Below are 19,430 nucleotides of genomic sequence, written 5' to 3' on the forward strand. Positions count from 1 at the left end.
GTATGATAGACTTTGTATTTCCTGGGAGAGACTTCCCACGTTGTGTCTTGATAGACTTGTGTTTCCTAGGAAGGACCTCCCACGAGAGTCTTTTGACTCCTTGGAGGCCTAAATAATAATAATAATAATAATAATATATTTTAGAGATTAATGTTGAAGATATTGATATTTCTAATTTCTTATCATCAATCAATAAGTAAGCAACTGCACAAATAAACTATTTTTAAATTTTATTACAAATTTACATAATGATGCAACAAAATACAAAAAATATATTTATTTTATAATTTATAACTTGAAAGCAGATGCAGGTAGATCCAAACCTGGCTTTGCTTCAAAAAATGTGTAAGAAAGAGTTATTTCATTAATATTTTCCATGTTTGGATCTTCAGCAAATTCAGGATCCAAATAAAAGAAAACAGGCATGTCAACCTATAAAAGAGAGAGCAAGGGATGGTAAAAAAAAAGAAAGAGAATTTTGTAGTTGAATAAAAAAAATTAATTAACTTATTGGTAGTTAATGTCCTATTTCAGAAAATATATCACTCACTCACACTCAAACACACAGTAATCTACCATTTACCAATCTTGAAAACAACAACCCTTCAATTAATTCACCTTTGCATGTCACAAGTGACTTCTGGTAGATCACTTGCAATTTTATTTCAATTATCTGACCCTTCAATAATAAGAACTTGCTGTTCTGATAATTGAAGGGTCAGATAAATATATAATTATATAATAAAAATAAAATATATAATATTTTTATTATTACAATAAATGTTAAGTTTTTATTTACTTGAAAAAGTGGCAGACAAAGTTGTGACAGCATTTTCTGAAAATGATGCACTGATAAGGCAAATACAGTTATTTAAACGGGTACTATTATCACCACTATCAAGTGTATAATGAATAATACTCTCTTCAGAAACACTTGAGAGTATGTGTGTGTGTGTGTGTGTCAGAAAGATAACTAAGATCTTTTTAATTCAGTTCAACTTTCCTAAGACCAAATTATATATATATATATATATATATATCATGAGATAAAGAACAATGCCACCTAACTGATGTTATCACTTCTTTTGTGTGTAGAGGCTTAAGTGCTGTGAGGACATCATGTTGGAAACTTAACGGATTTTTTACATTAATACATACATTATAATAATACATAATTACATTAAATTACAAAAATATAGGAAGTATTAAATTCTATTTTAATCCTTTTTGAGTGTTGTAAAAAATCCATTAAGCCTCCAACACGATGTCCTTCCTCACAGCACTTAAGCCTCTACACACGAATTCTAATCATTCATGGAGAAGATTTAGCACGCAAATCCAAGCAATACGGTAAGTCAAAACTACGACTATCTAGTTAACTAAATAGGTTGGCCTTTTTAAAAAGATGTCGGGATACAAGAGTGATACCGAACTGCGTTAAATTGAAGATCAATTTCCATTCCAAAAAAGCACTCCGTATATACAACCGTGCCAGCCTGGCATTACTACGCGAGCAAATCGCCTCTACTCGTGCCACCCTATCAGTGACGAACGCCGCCATTGGCTCCTTACATTCAGAGCTCTCCACCGTTCTTAACCCTGAACTTTGGTCGGTTCTCTCTGGCATTTCGGAAACTTCCGCACAGAGAGAATTTCAAAAAATAAAAAATAAACACGTTAAGAAATATAACAACCTGGTTAAAGACAAACCACAACCACAAATTCAACCACTCCAGACAGTAGTAAACCTCTCTTCCAAAAGGCTCAATGACGATGCTGTCAATGCCCTTTGCCTCGGCTGTAATTTTGCCGTCGCTCCGAAGGAAGTGCCAGTGCTTGATGTAATGGTTAACATCGAACGGGAGATCGGTCGCTTACCGTCGGAGATAGCCAACAACATCAGACTTGACGTAGCCAACGTCCTCCCTCATTCTTCGCCTCAAAAAGGTAATTTATCGTATGCCCAACGCACAGCTCTCCTGAAACTACGGAAAGAAAAAAGTATCGTCTTCACCACAGCAAATAAGGGTAATGCCACAGTTGTTCTTAATACCAGTGAATACAATCGTAAAATGAATATTATCCTCCGCGATCGCGTTACCTACTAGAACACGTTAAGAAATTAAAAATCTTACTTAAAAAAGTATCTTCCTGGCTCCCTGACATCACAAAAAAACTTAAACCTTTCCTTAAAGAATTTTGCCGTCGCTCCGAAGGAAGTGCCGGTGCTTGATGTAATGGTTAACATCGAACGGGAGATCAGTCGCTTACTGTTGGAGATAGCCAACAACATCAGACTTGACATAGCCAACGTCCTCCCTCATTCTTCGCCTCCAAAAGGTAATTTATCGTATGCCCAACGCACAGCTCTCCTGAAACTACGGAAAGAAAAAAGTATCGTCTTCACCAGAGCAAATGAGGGTAATGCCACAGTTGTTCTTAATACCAGTGAATACAATCGTAAAATGAATATTATCCTCTGGAATCGCGTTACCTACATCACGCTAGAGCACGTTAAGAAATTAAAAATCTTACTTAAAAAAGTATCTTCCTGGCTCCCTGACATCACGAAAAAACTTAAACCTTTCCGCTCCCCCCCCCCCCAAATATACGGTTTACCAAAAATCCACAAACCCAATTCCCCACTCAGGCCTATAGTAGATGCCACCAATGCCCAATGCACCTTGCTACAGACTGTCTAAACAGCTAGCCAACTCTCTGCGCCCCCCCCCTTCACCGGAAGGTCCACTTCCTATATAAAAAACTCGGCCCGCTTTAAATCCTTCCCAGAAAATTTAACCTTGAATAATGCAGACATATTGGTAAGCTTTGATATCTCCTCTTTGTTTACCAATATTCCCTTAACTTTGTTTACCAATATTCCCTTAACCTTATCTCTCTTAGAAAACGTTTTTCCTTCTGACATCTTAGATCTCTTTTCCTTTGCCATTAACTCTGGGTATTTCTCTTGGAAGAACAAAATCAACAAGCAGATAGAGGGAACCGCCATGGGTTCCCCCCTCTCACCCCCCCTGGCAATTTTTATATGGAAGATTTCGAAAAACGAGCCATAGACTCAGCCCCACTCAAACCTTCTATCTGGCTAAGATATGTAGATGATGTGTTCTCTATTTGGCCTCATGACCCAGACACATTAGACTCCTTCCTCAGTCATCTCAATAGCCTACATCCAAAAATCCAGTTTACCATGGAAAAGAAAAAGAACAATTGTTTACCCTTCCTAGACACCTTAGTCACACGCCTGCCTAATGATACACTTAAACGTGTGGACAGACTTATGTGTTCGTCGAACATGTTGTTTATTATTTTAACGGTATAAAAGAACACAGAAACTAAGTAAATAATTAATTTATTGACTTGATGCTGATATTTTGCTGGTATTATAACCAGCATCTTCAGAGCACAAAAACACTGTTTGTCACAATACGCGAGACTAAAACAACATGGTGTACTTAACCAAAATTGTAGCAGCAACACAAAGACTAGAGTCCTGATTTTGGCGCCCTCTATCTGTAATATCCTTTGGCGCCCTCTATAAAACCCACACATACAGGCAGATACTTACACAAACAATCACACCATCATCCTTCTCAACAATATGGCATATTAAAAACGCTAACCCATAGAGCGAGAGCAATCTGTTCAAATGACAAGGCTCTGACTGCTGAACTGACTCACTAACGCCACAACTTCTTGGCCAACGGCTACAATCCACAAAAAATAAACAAAATACTAAACACTCCTAAGAAACCCCTCCCACCATCTACCACAGAGAACTACAACAAAACAGTCACCATCCCCTACATTAAAGGCACATCCGAAAAGATCTCAAGAATCCTCAATAAACATAAATTACGCACCACATTCAGACCATGTAGCAAATTAGCCACCCTCATCCGCTCACCCAAGGACAGCATTCCTCCTTTATCACATCCAGGAGTCTACCAAGTACCCTGCTCATGCAATCAAGCCTACTACGGTCAAACAGGAAGAACTGTGAATATCCGCATCAGCGAACATAAACGATACGTCCGGAAATATCATTATGGGAAGTCGGGCCTAGCAGACCATGCTCTGGATATCCCTGCACACAGGATCAACTGGAAAAACACAAAAGTACTACACAGAAACCCATATAAATCAGAGAGATTGTTCTTAGAGGCGACAGAAGCCCTAAAACACACTCCAAATCTCAACAAATATGGCTGTATTAACTTGCCGAAGATCTGGGAGACAGTCATATTAAGAAAAAACTAGCACTTTTCTAGGACTCTAGTAATATATGATAGCGTTTTTTTTTTTTTTTTTTTTTTTTTTTTTCAGATAGAGGGCGCCAAAATCAGGACTCTAGTCTTTGTGTTGCTGCTACAATTTTGGTTAAGTACACCATGTTGTTTTAGTCTCGCGTATTGTGACAAACAGTGTTTTTGTGCTCTGAAGATGCTGGTTATAATACCAGCGAAATATCAGCATCAAGTCAATAAATTAATTATTTACTTAGTTTCTGTGTTCTATTATACCGTTAAAATAATAAACATAATGATACACTTGCCTTCACTGTATACAGAAAACCCACACACACAGGCAGATACATTCACAAACTCTCCCACCACCACCCCTCTCAATAATATGGCATTATTAAAACTCTTACCAAAAGAGCCCACAATCTTTGTTCCAGTGGAACCGCCCTCACTGCTGAGCTTAACCACAAACACAGCACTTTCCTCTCCAATGGCTACAGCGATCACAGTATCAAAAAAATAATCAGTTCCTTTCCCATTCCCTGTCCTTCTCGTCAACAAGATTTTAAAAATGCCATCACCATACCCTACATCCATGGCACATCCAAAAAAATAGCCAAGATTCTAAAAAAGTACAACCTACACACAGCATATAAGCCCCACCGCAAACTTGCTACCCTTATCCATTCTACGAAAGATCAGCTCCCTCCTCTCTCTGCCTGAAGTTTACAAAGTACCCTGTTCCTGTAAGCTGGCATACTTTGGACAAACAGGTAGATCAGCATCTGCCCGCCTGGAGGAACACAAGTCTTACATCTGTAAACACAACTATGGTCATTGAGGCTTGGCTGACCATGTTTTGGACACCACCCACAGGGTATCATGGAAGAAAACCACTATGCTCCACCACAGCAAATTCAAGAAAGAGAGACTTTTCTTAGAAGCAGCAGCAGATCTCAGAAACCAACCAAATCTTAATAAATATGGTTGCATTAAGCTTCCGAAGATTTGGGAAACACTCATCACCAGAGGTCCCACCTTACATTCCAGGCCACCTACTACCGTCCTTAGAGGGTGCTCCACCTAGATAGGACTTTAGCGTCACCCACGTGGTTGGGCTTAGTATTGTATGATATTTGTGTGCATGTTACATTAGTTGTTTTTGTAATCTCCGTAGATGTTCTAGTGACTAGGACGAAATATAGGAAGTATTAAATTCTATTTTAATCTTTTTAGGGTATAAAAAATCCATTAAGCCTTCAACATGATGTTATCACTGTTGACACAATTTCTTTCTTTCAGAGAATTCATGAGGTGAATAAAGTCAAAACTAATACTCAATAAAAAAGATGAATGCACTCAATGGCATGTGATTTATAGTATTAAAAATTATGCACACACACACACAGTTTTTGAAAGCAGTCTCTAACAGTTGATTGGGTACATAATCAATGTCGTTTATTCGTGTATGATATTATTTTCTCTTGTCCATTGCAACGAAAGGTATTGATAGCAAAATAATAATAAATAAAATAAAATCAACAGTACAGATGAAATAGTTTATATCAAAATACTTTCATTCAGTGAGTAGCTCTTATGAGGTTCACATGTGAATTTAATTATTAATACAAATGTAATTCTTACACATGATGAACTTACTGTATATGTAAATTATATAAACGGAAATAAATGTCTCATTTCATTTTCATCACATCATCAGAGGGCAGACACAAAAAGAAAAGACAGTTACATGAAGCATAATAGAATGACAGCAGACATTACAAAGTACTTTCTATTGCTCTGGCCAATGAAACTATGAGGAACTCATGGAAACAGTAGCCTAGCTAGGTTTTTGGCACCCTTTACAAATTCATGGGCATATGCCATTTCTTTTAGAGTGAAAATTACTTCCATTTTTTTAGGAAGGACCTCCCTCGATGAGTCTTTTGACTGCTTGGAGGCCTGAATAATAATAATAATAATAATTTATCAGAAGCCTACTTTCACTGGTCACTACATTCAACAGCAATCCATCACAGAAGACTGGAATTATGTGATGTTCTCATACGGTTTGTTCCACATCTTGACTATCATCAGGAACTCTTAAACATCAAATGATACATGAAAGTCAGTAGCTTCTCAGAAAGGACCACACAACAGCCTTTTAATTCCTATAATCCTAGCTTAAATAACAAGGAAACAGTATGTCAAGTTCCAATCCCATACATTTCTGGTATTTCAGAATCTATTTCCAAAATTCTTAAGAAATATAATTTAGTGGCTACTTTTCTTCCTATCAACAAATTATCAGCATGGTTTCTACTGTCAAAAGATAAACAGTCTCCTCTATCTCCCCTGGTATCTGGTATCTACCAAGTTCCTTGTGACTTGGTCTTACTTGGGACAAACTGAATGCTCTGTAGAAAAGAGAATACAAGAACATCAATCCTATATTAGCAACAGTAAATCTGACTTGACACAGCACAGAACAGATACAGACTACAATATCTTATGGTCTGAAACATGCTTACTTCATCAATGTTGGTATACATTTAAACATTTATTTAAAGAAAGTGCTGAAACTTTATTTCACCATCTGAATTTATTCTAATCACATCAATTTTTATTTTTATTTAAAGAAAGTGCTGAAACTTTATTTCACCATCTGAACTTATTCTAATCACATCAATTTTTATTTTTATTTTAAATAGCTAATTAATAATTAATATTGCAATATTCCCTTAGTGATACCATTGCCTTGGTTTATGTATAAAACCAAGTGGCTCTTACTGAAATCAATCCATTGTTCATATTCTATTTTATAATTAACTATTGTCGCCACTGATAATGGCCTGTAATATTCAACCTGAAATATATGGCCTTAAATGAATACTATTACTATTATTAGGTTCCTATTATTATTGTGTTTTTTATGTTCATTTAAAGAAACCTCCCATGGTGCAAGTATTCTCTTAAACAACAATTAAAAATAAAATTATACAATTTCCATAAAATTGCATTAGAATACAATTTATAGATTATTCATGTAAAGTAAATATGAAAAAGTATGCATAAAAAAGAACGAACAACTAAATCAACCTGTAACATAGAATCATCAACCTATAAATATATACGCATACATACATTAAAAATTATGTAAAAACTACATATATACAATATATTATGAATAGAATGAGGCAGGTGACCAGTGGTGTGCCTCAGGGCTCTGTGCTTGGGCCAATGTTGTTTAATTTGTATATAAATGATATAGGAAACGGCTTAAAGGGAGATATTCAGTTGTTTGCTGATGATGCAAAGTTGTGTAGTGCAATAAAAAATCAAGCTGATGTTGAAAGTTTGCAGGAGGATTTAAATAAGCTGGTAAAATGGGCAAAAGAAAATGGATGTCAGTTCAATGTGGAAAAGTGTAAAGTCTTGCATTTTGGGATTAAAAGATTACCAGCTGTGTACTACATAGATGGAAAGGTACTCCAAGAGATTGATGAGGCTAGGGACTTAGGGGTATTGGTAGATAAGGAGATGAAGTTCAGAGGACACACTGCTAAGGTGTCGAAGATTGCACATAGGATTACTTGGTTGTTGAGGAACACACTGACATCCAGAGATAAAGAGGTTATTATTCCCCTTTATAAAGCATTGATACTTCCACATTTGGATTACTGTGCTCAGGTCTGGTCACCTGGATTCCTTGGAGATGAGGAGGCTGTGGAGAGGGTTCAGAGAAGAGTGACCAAGTTGGTGAGTGATATAAAAAATGCTCCCTACATTGATAGATTGAGAGCTTGTGGATTGCAGAGATTGGTTGATAGGCGAAGAAGAGGGGGATATGATAGAAACATTCAAATTACTAAAAGGTTTTTATAGGATTGATGCAGGGGAAATGTTTCAGCTGTGTGATAGTGATGGAAGAACAAGAGGTCATCTCTGGAAATTAAAGAAGAGTGTGGTTAACAAAGGTGTCAGAACAAGGTTTTTTGCCTGGAGGGTGGTGAATGAGTGGAATTCATTGCCTGACTTTGTTGTGAGCTCTTCATCTGTAAATGAATTCAAGAAGAGATATGACAGATATTGTTTTGCTAGTTTGGGTCTCCCGCGATGAGTCTACTGACTCCATGGAGATACCCGTAATAATAATAATAATAATAATAATTTACAGTTTCAGAGTCACCATTTCCCAGAATTTTTAAATTTTTAGGCCATCATTACAATTTAGATTAGGTTGACTGTGGAGAATGTCAGAGCATTCTTTAAAGCAAGCATGGGCAACCTTTCCTAGTTTGGGGGCCAAATTATCATTCTGTCTCCAAGTCAAGGGCCGGACCAAATTATTAAATAAAATAAATTAATATTAAATGAATTAAAACAAGTTGCTACTTCATATTTCATTTATTTATAATATAATGTTTTGGTATAAAGCTGTACATAAATTTTATAATATAATGAATGACATAACAATTTAATGAAGATTGGCCTTGTACTTCAACTATGAGACTATCAATATTGACATTAATTTACTTAAGGATAATCGCATAGAATTTTCGAGGTTTTCGTCTGTTATTCTTGTCCGAATTTTTGATTTATTGTATTTCATCCTCGAAAAAAACTGTTCACACATACATGTGCTGCCGAAAAGACAAATGATTTTTCTTTTAAAAGGCACGTGAATTTGTATATTTTTCTTCCACCAAATAAAATTTATAAAAATCCGTCAAAGCAATGTTGTTAAATTGTGATTTTAGCAATAAATCTGCCTGAAGCTCAATAAGTTCTATCTGTAAGTTTTCTGGCACATTATTTACATCAGCATCCATCCGACGAGCAAATATAGCGAATGAGGAGTCTTTGTTTTTGAAGTCAGCAAACCTTGTACAAATTGCTCTATTAGTGCCTTCAGTTCATCTCCATAACAATTATAAGGGATATTTTTATGAGTTGCTAGAGTAGGAAAATGATAACAATTCTTAGTTCTTTCTACTATCTGACTTTCCAATAATCTTAGTTTATTACAAAAAGCTTTGACATGTCCATGCATAAAGTTCGTTTAGGTATCCGGTGACATCTACAAGGAATGCTAAATCACACACCCTCTCATCATCTTTTACTTGGTTAATTGTTTCCTTTTATGTCCATAAAATCTGCAATGTCTTGTCAGATCATAAAATCGTTTTAACATTTTACCTTTACTCAACCACCTCACTTCACAATAATAAGACACATCTTCATAATCCGAAAATAGGTCTGCCAAATACTCCTTAAATTGGCGATTGAGTGCAAGTGACTTAATAAAGTTAATACTGGCTACTACAACTTCCATAACATTTGTGAATTTAATCGATTTTGCACACAGATTTTGTTGGTGGATAATGCAGTGAAAATTTGTTAAATTTTCCGGATGGATTTGTAGTTCTATTGCTCTTTCATGAACTATTCCAATAAATCCCTTCTGTGCACCACCCATTGCAGGAGCTCCATCAGTGCATATGCCAGATAGTGAACTCCATTTAAGCCCAAATTTCTTGAAGACTGTGTTGACTGTTTCAAATTTTATGTCTTGTCAGATCATAAAATCGTTTTAACATTTTATCTTTACTCAACCACCTCACTTCACAATAATAAGACACATCTTCATAATCCGAAAATAGGTCTGCCAAATACTCCTTAAATTGGCGATTGAGTGCAAGTGACTTAATAAAGTTAATACTGGCTACTACAACTTCCATAACATTTGTGAATTTAATCGATTTTGCACACAGATTTTGTTGGTGGATAATGCAGTGAAAATTTGTTAAATTTTCCGGATGGATTTGTAGTTCTATTGCTCTTTCATGAACTATTCCAATAAATCCCTTCTGTGCACCACCCATTGCAGGAGCTCCATCAGTGCATATGCCAGATAGTGAACTCCATTTAAGCCCAAATTTCTTGAAGACTGTGTTGACTGTTTCAAATATATCTTCACCGGTAAATATACCTTTTAGTTGTTCCTTTTAACAGCCAAAGAAGCAATAATTCTTCTGTGATGTTGAAATCCGCATCAACTCCTCGAATAAATATTGCTAGTTGTGCTGTATCGGAGGCATCGGCGCTGTCATCCAAAGCAATCGAAAATGCTTCCAATCTAGCAATCTTCTCTTTTAAACTTTTTTTGATATCATCAGCCATAATTTCTGTCCGTCGGACAACAGTACGTCTCGACAAACAAATATTCTTGAAGTCTTTTTTCTTTTCAGGACATATTATACTTGCAACATCCAGCAGACATTCTTTGATAAATTCTCCTTCACCAAATGACTTAGAATGCTTAGCAATTTTTTCGCTTACCAAAAAGCTGGCTTTGACAATGCTGTGGTGCTGCGTTCTTTGCTTGTTGAATATTTGCTGTTGGATATCCAAGTTCTTCTTCAACTTCTGTATTTCATCTTTTCATAGTTGTCCATCAATTTTTGGGTGATCCACATGTCTCGAAGTAAAGTGCCTCTTCAAGTTGTATTCTTTGTTAACGGATACGGATTCATTGCACAGCAAACATACAGGCAAACCTTTATTCAGAATAAAATAATAATACTCTGTCCAGTTGTCTTGAAATTGACGATTCTCTACATCTACTTTTCTTTTTTTTGCAATAACCGCTGATACTGTCCCAAATTTATAAGCGATATTCAGAACTGTCAAACAAAACTATCTTCTACACCGCAGGCACTGAACAAAGCACAACACCAATGCAAGTACCGAACTGACATGTTGTAACATGTTCACACACGTGCTAGTCAAAGTGAGAAAGAGACCTTGGTTGGAGAAAACATAGTGTGTTTTACACAAGTCATATGATGTCAGCTTAATGTGAGTTAGTAGGGCACACCATGTTTTCTCCCACTATGAATCAGACAAACTTTGCTGAAATAGATTAGGGCTGGATCCGGCTCGCAGGCCGGGGGTTGCCCATATGTGCTTTAAAGTGTTTCTCAAATTTGAAAAGACTTTTGTGAAGAATCTTTCTGTGGCTACTAGAAACTCTGTATTCTGCAAGATTAAATCTCTCAACCTGGATTGAGAAATCTGTTTTGCGATAAGGATATAGTCTAATTTCGTTATTCATTCTGTTTTACATTCACTTCTCATATTCACTATGTGAATAATCTATTAATTATATGGATTATGCAAATTTTATGGAATTGTTATAATTTAAGTTTTAATTTACTAACTTCTTTTTTAAACTTTGCATTTAAAAAAGAATTTGTGTTTAAAGGAACCATGGGCACTTTTGTTAAGATTTTTTATTGCTGTGTTAACGACTATATTGACAGTGCCCCACTGATTTAGAATTATATGACTGGCCTGAAGGCAGTAGAAAGAAAGCACTCTGTAATATCTGTTGTTATTTCATTCTTCTTCATGTAAGTGTCCATTCTTTTTTGATGATGTAATGATACCATAAAATGTGAAGTGTTTTACATTAAATTCTTTATTTTAATTTTTTTGTAATTTACATGTGTAATAAGTTTATTGAGTGTAGAAAGTTTATTTTTCACTTGGTTAGAGTATAATAAAATTAGTTTAATCCTTTATCCAAGTGTGAGCAAACAAAGTTTGCGCCTGAAGTATCTTCAGGACTAGGGTCAGGTGATACCACACCAGGGCAACTCGTTGCAAAGGTGGAGAAAGCTACCAACACTCCTATCTCAGTATCTCCTATAATGCAAAACACATCTCCTTGCGGATATGTCTAATGTTATGCATTAAGGGAAGGGCCACAACCCAGACTAGTTTCGACCTTTATTGAGGTCTCTTCAGTGGGAGCCAGGCCCTAGTGGAAATACCAGGCAGAAGCATTCGCAGGTCATCTCCACCTATAGGAGTTGCCAAATGGTGTGCCACCCTTTTTTAATAAAGTACTCTGGATTGGGTTAAATACATAAAACTTTCAACAACCTTCTCTAAATCCAGAGTACTTTATTAAAAAAGGGTGGCACACCATTTGGCAACTCCTATAGGTGGAGATGACCTGCGAATGCTTCTGCCTGGTATTTCCACTGATCATCTGACCTTACATCTGAGTAACTATAACGCAGGAAAATCGCATCCATGAAACTTCTAAGGTGATAGCCCAAGACCTGACATAGAGAGGAATTCAGTAAATCTGTAAAGGAAGTACGAACAAGTAAACTATATTGATGGAGTCAAGAGCTCTCACTGACGGTAGTGTATTTACAATCGCCGTGTGTACGATATAAGGAAGCCAAAAAAGACCGTGAATGAGAACTGATTCCGGAGGCGACTCAGTGAGTATTGAGGGAGGACTCGATTGAGGAATGTGATATTATAGTGATATTGTGATATTACAGTGATATAGTGATATTATAGTGTTTCAGTGATGGACGAACCAACTCGATTCCGAGGATTGGATCTGGAATAAAACGTGTTCAGTGAAAGGTAAGGTCTTGCTACTAATTTACTTAGTAAGTTGGACTTTGTTATTGACCAGTATCCCCCCCCACACACACACACGCACCCTAACTGGACAGACATGGACGTCACCGATGAACTAGTTCAAGCCTTTACCAAAGATCAGCTGCTTGACCTATTCAAGAAAATTCTGAAAAGGTTTGACACAGAATTCCCAGGATACCTAAACATTTATACACATGTCAACGATCAAGAGGGAGACGAAGAGGAAACAGATGCCGAACTCACAAACACATCATCACAAACAACCGATAGACAGTTAGACTTACAAGATGAACAGGCACCCAAGAGACGGAAGACAGAACAAGAACACATGGAAGAAGACGTAACACCACAGAACACAGAAGTTAAAACTGAAAAGGTCCCACCAGTCATCCTCCGGGACAAAGAGAAGTGGACTTTAGTCTCAAAATCGTTAGGCCAACAAAACATAAAATTCTCGACTGCCAGAAACACAGACGATGGCGTAAAAATTCAGCCAGACACAGTCACCGACTACCGCAAAATGACGAAGATGTTGGACAACGCTAAGCTACCCTTCCACACATTCTCACTGCCAAGTGAGAAAAACCTTAAAGTGGTCCTCAGAGGGGTTGCTGAGGGAATCACGATCGACGAGATCACTGCTGACCTAATCAAACAAGGCCTGACACCAGTCAAAGTCAGCAGAATGATAAGAGCTGACAAAAAGCCAATGCCACTTGTGCTTGTTGAAATAAGTAATACCCAAAAAAGGATTTACGAAATCACAGATATCTGCAGGCTCAAAATAACAACAGAGCCACTAAGGAAAAAGGCATCGGCAGGGCAATGCCACAGATGCCAAAAGTTCGGACATGCACAAAAATTGTGCAGAGCAGCATACAGATGTCTGAAATGTGGCGAGGGACACCAGACCAACACCTGTACTAAACCACGCACAACTCCTGCACGATGTGCAAACTGTGGAGGACCTCACCCAGCCAATTACAAAGGATGCCTCTACCACCCAAAAAATCGAGAATCGGCAAGAAATAACCCAGCTCCCACTCGCATTTACACCAAAAGCAATGAAACAGGTCACCCTTCAATCCGAAATACATCAACACAGGAAGGCACGAGACCCACAACCAAGATCAAAACGTACGCAGAGGCTGCAAGCAATCATATCCCCACCACCCATGAGCAAGCAAACCCAGATTTAACAGCAGCCTTAACAGCTTCGCTGTACAACATGATGCAAGAATTTAGCAAAACAGTCATCCAGAATCTCACCACTTTCCAGAAAGATACCCCCACAAGGAAGCCAAACTACCATAACAGCCACACACGATGAACAAAAAATTCAAACCAAAGTCACTCAAGATAGTCGCATGGAATGCAAACGGATTGACAAACAAAGTCCTGGAGCTGCAAGAATTCGCAACCAGACACAGTCCCGATATCATCTTAATTGGAGAAACCCACTTAAGGCCAGCAAACAACCCAAGAATACGTGGCTACACTACATACAGAAATGATAGACTTAGTGCAAGAGGAGGAGGCACTGCTATATGCATCAAAAGCTACCTAAATCACAATACAATACCCAAACCCAAAACAAGGAACCTGGAAGTAACCGGAGTGGAAGTACATACCAGCAACGCCAACAGCATAAAAATTTATGCTGCTTACAACCCACCAAGCATACCCATACTGAAAACAGATCTGGATTCCATCCTAGGATTCAACGACTCCATTATCATAGCAGGGGACCTCAATGCAAAACACACATCTTGGTTTAGTTCATCAAACAACACCAAAGGCACCACGTTATTCAACTATGCACTGACCAATTCTATGGTTGTGGCTGGTCCCACTGAACCAACCCACTACAGCCCTACAGGCAGCACAGATGTGCTAGACATCGCCATTCTTAAAAATATCAAATACCAATACCAACTGAAAACAATAAACGAACTCTCTTCGGACCACAATCCCATAGAGCTCCAGCTAGGATCATCAGACTTACACTCTCCTCCACACACATTCATACCATGGGACAAGCTAGCAAATGTTCTCCCACAGCACATCGGTCCAGTCCCAATCATCCGCAAAAAGGAAGAGATAGACATAGCGATAAACAGTTTAACCAGCCAAATCCAGAAAGCAATGAAAGCTGTCAGGCAAACCATAGTCTTCCACCCAACCAGCCACATCCCAGAGGAAATAATGGATCTAATAAGAGCAAAGAATAAAGCCAGAAAGCGATACCATAACACAAGAGCACCACAAGACAAAAGATCACTCAACAACCTAAACAGACAGGTCCGAGAGGCTCTTCAAAAACATAGAAACCAAAAATGGGAAGACAAACTGACCAACATCAATGCGGAAGACCACTCTGTCTGGAAATTTCTAAGAACTATCCGCATCAAACATCAAATCATACCCCCCATACAAACCAAGAAAGGAATGGCACACACAGATAAAGAGAAAGCTGAAGCACTAGCAGATAAACTTGAATCACAGTGTAATCCATCTTACACAAACTTAAACATCAACCTCATATATAAGATACACCGTCAGGTTAAGAGAACCTTACAACTGCAGAAAGATAACTCAGAACCCATCACTCCCACCACTCCGGCAGAAATAACGAACATCATTACCCATCTAAACAGCAAAAAGGCTCCAGGCCCAGATGGCATAAGCAACCGGATAATAAAACTTCTCCCAAGAAAGGCCATAATACATCTCGTCAACATAACTAACGCTGTCCTCAGATACCAACATTTCCCCACAGCTTGGAAGATCGCAAATATCATACCATTGAAGAAGCCGGGAAAGAACCCCCAACACCCTGAAAACTACAGACCAATCAGCTTGTTACCCAACCTCGGAAAAGTGACCGAGAAAGTGATACTCTCAAGGCTTCAAGCGGAAACAGACAAAATGGGAATAGTACCAAACGAGCAGTTCGGCTTCCGCAAGGGCCACAGCACAGTCCAACAAATACACCGGCTAGTGGAGATCATCACACAAGGCTACAACTGGAAACAACACACAGCTGCTATCTTCATCGATGCAGCAAAGGCATTCGACAAAGTTTGGCACCAAGGCCTCCTGTACAAACTCATAAAATTTAACATACCAGTTAAGTTAACGAAAATCATCCACTCGTACCTAAAAGAAAGACAGATGCAAATAAAAATCAATGAAACACTATCATCCAGACGAAAGGTATCGGCAGGCGTTCCTCAGGGATCACTTCTGGCACCTCTCCTGTTCTCAATCTTCATAGCAGACATCCCTCTGAATCCAAGAACAACAACCACAGCATTATACGCAGATGACACTGCAATACTGGCAAGATCTAGGAGTCCAAATCTGGCAATTAGAAAACTACAAAGCAACATTCACATAATTGAAAAATGGCTGGCAGACTGGAGGATCCAAGTAAACCCTGAAAAAAGTTTAGCCGTTCTGTTTTCCAGAAAGAGAGTCCAAAACACGGATGACATTCACCTCTTAGGAGTCAAGATCCCATGGCAGAACGACATCAAATATCTCGGAGTAACACTCGACAAAAAACTCAACTTCAACAATCACATAAAGTACACTGCCTCAAAGACATCGAAAGTAATCGCGCAGCTCTACCCTATGATCAACAGGAAAAGCAAACTGGACATACAAACCAAGCTTCTCATCTACAAGATGGTAATACGCCCGGTCATCACATATGCATCCCCTGCATGGAGTCAAACTACGAATACAAACATCCAAAAACTACAGAGAATACAGAACAAATGCCTGAGGATGATCTTAGATGCCCCGTGGTTCATCAGAAACTCACAAATCCACAGAGAAATGAACATCCCTTACATCTCTCCCCTACTCACAGATCTTGCAAAGAAATTCTTTGCCACAACAAGCAACCATCCAAACCCGTTGATCAAGGAAGCCTCAGAATATAACGAAGAAGAAAGAAACAAACACAAAAGGCCAAAGTCCATTCTACGTCCAGCTAAACACAGCTAAACTCACAGCCATCAGGAGGCGAGCATAAAGCTCATTAAACAACCCACTCAAAACACTTACGTAACAGACAAAGGGGAAAACGAAAAGCATATTTGCTTCACCCATCCAGCCAGTAATGTTATGCGTTATGCGTGGTATTTCCACTAGGGCCTGGCTCCCACTGAAGAGACCTCAATAAAGGTCGAAACTAGTCTGGGTTGTGGCCCTTCCCTTAATGCATAACATTAGACATATCCGCAAGGAGATGTGTTTTGCATTATAGGAGATACTGAGATAGGAGTGTTGGTAGCTTTCTCCACCTTTGCAACGAGTTGCCCTGGTGTGGTATCACCTTACCCTAGTCCTGAAGATACTTCAGGCGCAAACTTTGTTTGCTCACACTTGGATAAAGGATTAAACTAATTTTATTATATTTTATTGAGTGTATTTTGGGGCATTTTGGTAAATGTCAAACACTATATTTTGTGGTATCCTATTACATAATTACAGTGAAGACAAAAAAAAAAATGGACAGTTACATGAATGAGAATAAAATGACAATAGACATAAAAGAGTTTTATTTTTAGTACTTCTTAGACTACATCACTTGGAATAGTACAAGAGTTAAAGCAGATTCTTTCATATTTGGAAATATGAGTAGCTATATATCAAAACAAAATTTATTATTACTATAAAAATTTTTATTATTTTTTTTTTAAAAAAGTATAAGTTTAAAGTAAATAAATTAAGAAATGAATTAACGCAAAAGACTATCAGGTGCAGTGTATTAAAAAAATACGTAAAGCTAAATACAGTAAAATGGCGATTATCCAGGGCTCAATTATCTGTGGAATCAGATTAACCATGGTCCCCTGTAGCACATACGAATTTCATTTTTTTTTTTTTTTAATTCTCTATGCAACTGAATTCATAAAATAACAGAAGCCATTACTGTGTATTTTAAATAACATTGCAAATAACAAAAATAAAACAAAAAAATAATGCTACAAAGAAAACAAACAAAAATCATGGACTTGCTATCTAAATAAGTTTAAAAATGCTCAATTTTGTATTTACATTAAGAATGTTTATCTTTGGTTTTTTTTTTTATGTATTTAACCCAATAAAATGTAATTTGGATTAACCGTGTTTTTCAATTATCCAGGCTGTAGCATCCTCCAACTGCCACAGATAATTGATGTTTTCCTGTAATTCCAATTAGCCAGTCAAGTTGGCAGTCATTTTCCCCTCCATTTATTGGTGGAATTTACAGAATTGATTACGCATGCAGAAAATAGACACAAAGAGAATCATAAAGAAGATGCAGGTACAATCCGTACATCTGTATAGACTGTTCCTGCAGAAAACGGGAACCATCCTTCTGAATAGAAGGGAGCTTTTTGATGTTGAAAGTTTATTTTTCACTTGGTTAGAATATAATAAATTTAGTTTAATCCTTTATCCAAGTGTGTGCAAACAAAGTTTGCACCTGAAAGTATCTTCAGGACTGGAGTAAGGTGGTGCAACACCAGGGCGACTCCTTGCAAAGGTGGAGCAAGCTACTACCACTCCTATCTCAGTATCTCCCATAATGCAAAACACATCTCCTTGTAAATATGTCTAATGTTATGCATTAAGGGAAGGGCCTTCCCTTATAATGCAAAACACATCTCCTTGCAGATATGTCTAATGTTATGCATTAAGGGAAGGCCCTTCCCTTAATGCATAACATTAGACATATTTGCAAGGAGATGTGTTTTGCATTATGGGAGATACTGAGATAGGAGTGTAAAATGACAGTGATAGTATCTTGCTCCACCTTTGCAAGGAGTTGATTGGTGTTGCACCACCTTACCCCAGTCCTGAAGATACTTTCAAGCACAAACTTTGTTTGCTCACACTTGGATAAAGGATTAAACTGAATTTATTATAGAAGGGAGTTTGTAAAGTGAGTTGAATTGTCTACACATCATGAAGAAGGCACATCACAATCTACATCCATATTGACTGCACCTGCAGACAATGGAAATGACAATGGAAATTTTCTGACACAGAAGAGATTATAAAGTGATCAATATGAAGAACATTCACAACTACTAGAAGAATTATAAAATTAATTATAGATAATGTACTTGGCGATTGATTAGTTAAAAAAGAACCAACTGAGACAAAAGAACTTTTTTTTTTCTTCCCATTAACAAATGTTTGCAAAAAATTTTGATGATTATTACAAATATGTTTTGAAAAACAGAGAGTTAGCTGATTGGACTTGGCTGATTTATTCTCTAAAAATTATAGTGTATACTGCTTTCGTTGTGAATTTTTAACAAACATTTAAATAGTTTTGAAATTCATCAAACTGGAAAAATCTGTCCATTGCCATGAAAAATCTGTCACACATGTAATTTTTCAATGTGGCAAGAAACAAAAACTTGTTTAAAACTATTAATTTTGAACAACATATAAGTGATGGAGGAAGTAAAACCTGGAAAGTTGTTCTTGTTTGCTTCTGTGCAATTATTAGAATAATAGCATCTCAGAATTCATCTTTTAGAGGATCATCATCATCCAAATTGTAAGAAGCAAACAATCAAATTTTTTTAAAAAATTGAGTTTTTCAGTTTGTTTGATAACGTTTTGAAAACTCACTGAAATAAAGTGAAGAATAATCAGGAGAAAAAAAAACAGTACCATTACCTTGGACCA

At 37.3% G+C, this 19,430-nt stretch overlaps 1 protein-coding gene across 4 annotated transcripts in view; it reads right to left on the bottom strand.

Moving 5' to 3' along the window:
- Positions 1-213: 213 nt before the first annotated feature.
- The window catches only part of Cox11 (Cytochrome c oxidase copper chaperone COX11), a 177,139-nt gene continuing 157,922 nt past the window's right edge, over positions 214-19,430 (bottom strand). For all 4 annotated transcript variants that reach the window (XM_090397989.1, XM_090397990.1, XM_090397987.1 and 1 more), the window contains one exon: positions 214-432. In XM_090397989.1, the coding sequence (XP_090254115.1) occupies positions 289-432 (144 nt within the window). In that variant the 3' untranslated portion in view covers positions 214-288. The remainder of the gene's footprint in view (positions 433-19,430) is intronic.

Source organism: Typopeltis vanoorti, chromosome 9, assembly GCF_054136105.1.
Source record: "Typopeltis vanoorti isolate ZY-2024b chromosome 9, IOZ_Tvanoo_1.0, whole genome shotgun sequence".
Classification (NCBI taxonomy): Eukaryota; Metazoa; Arthropoda; class Arachnida; order Uropygi; family Thelyphonidae; genus Typopeltis; species Typopeltis vanoorti.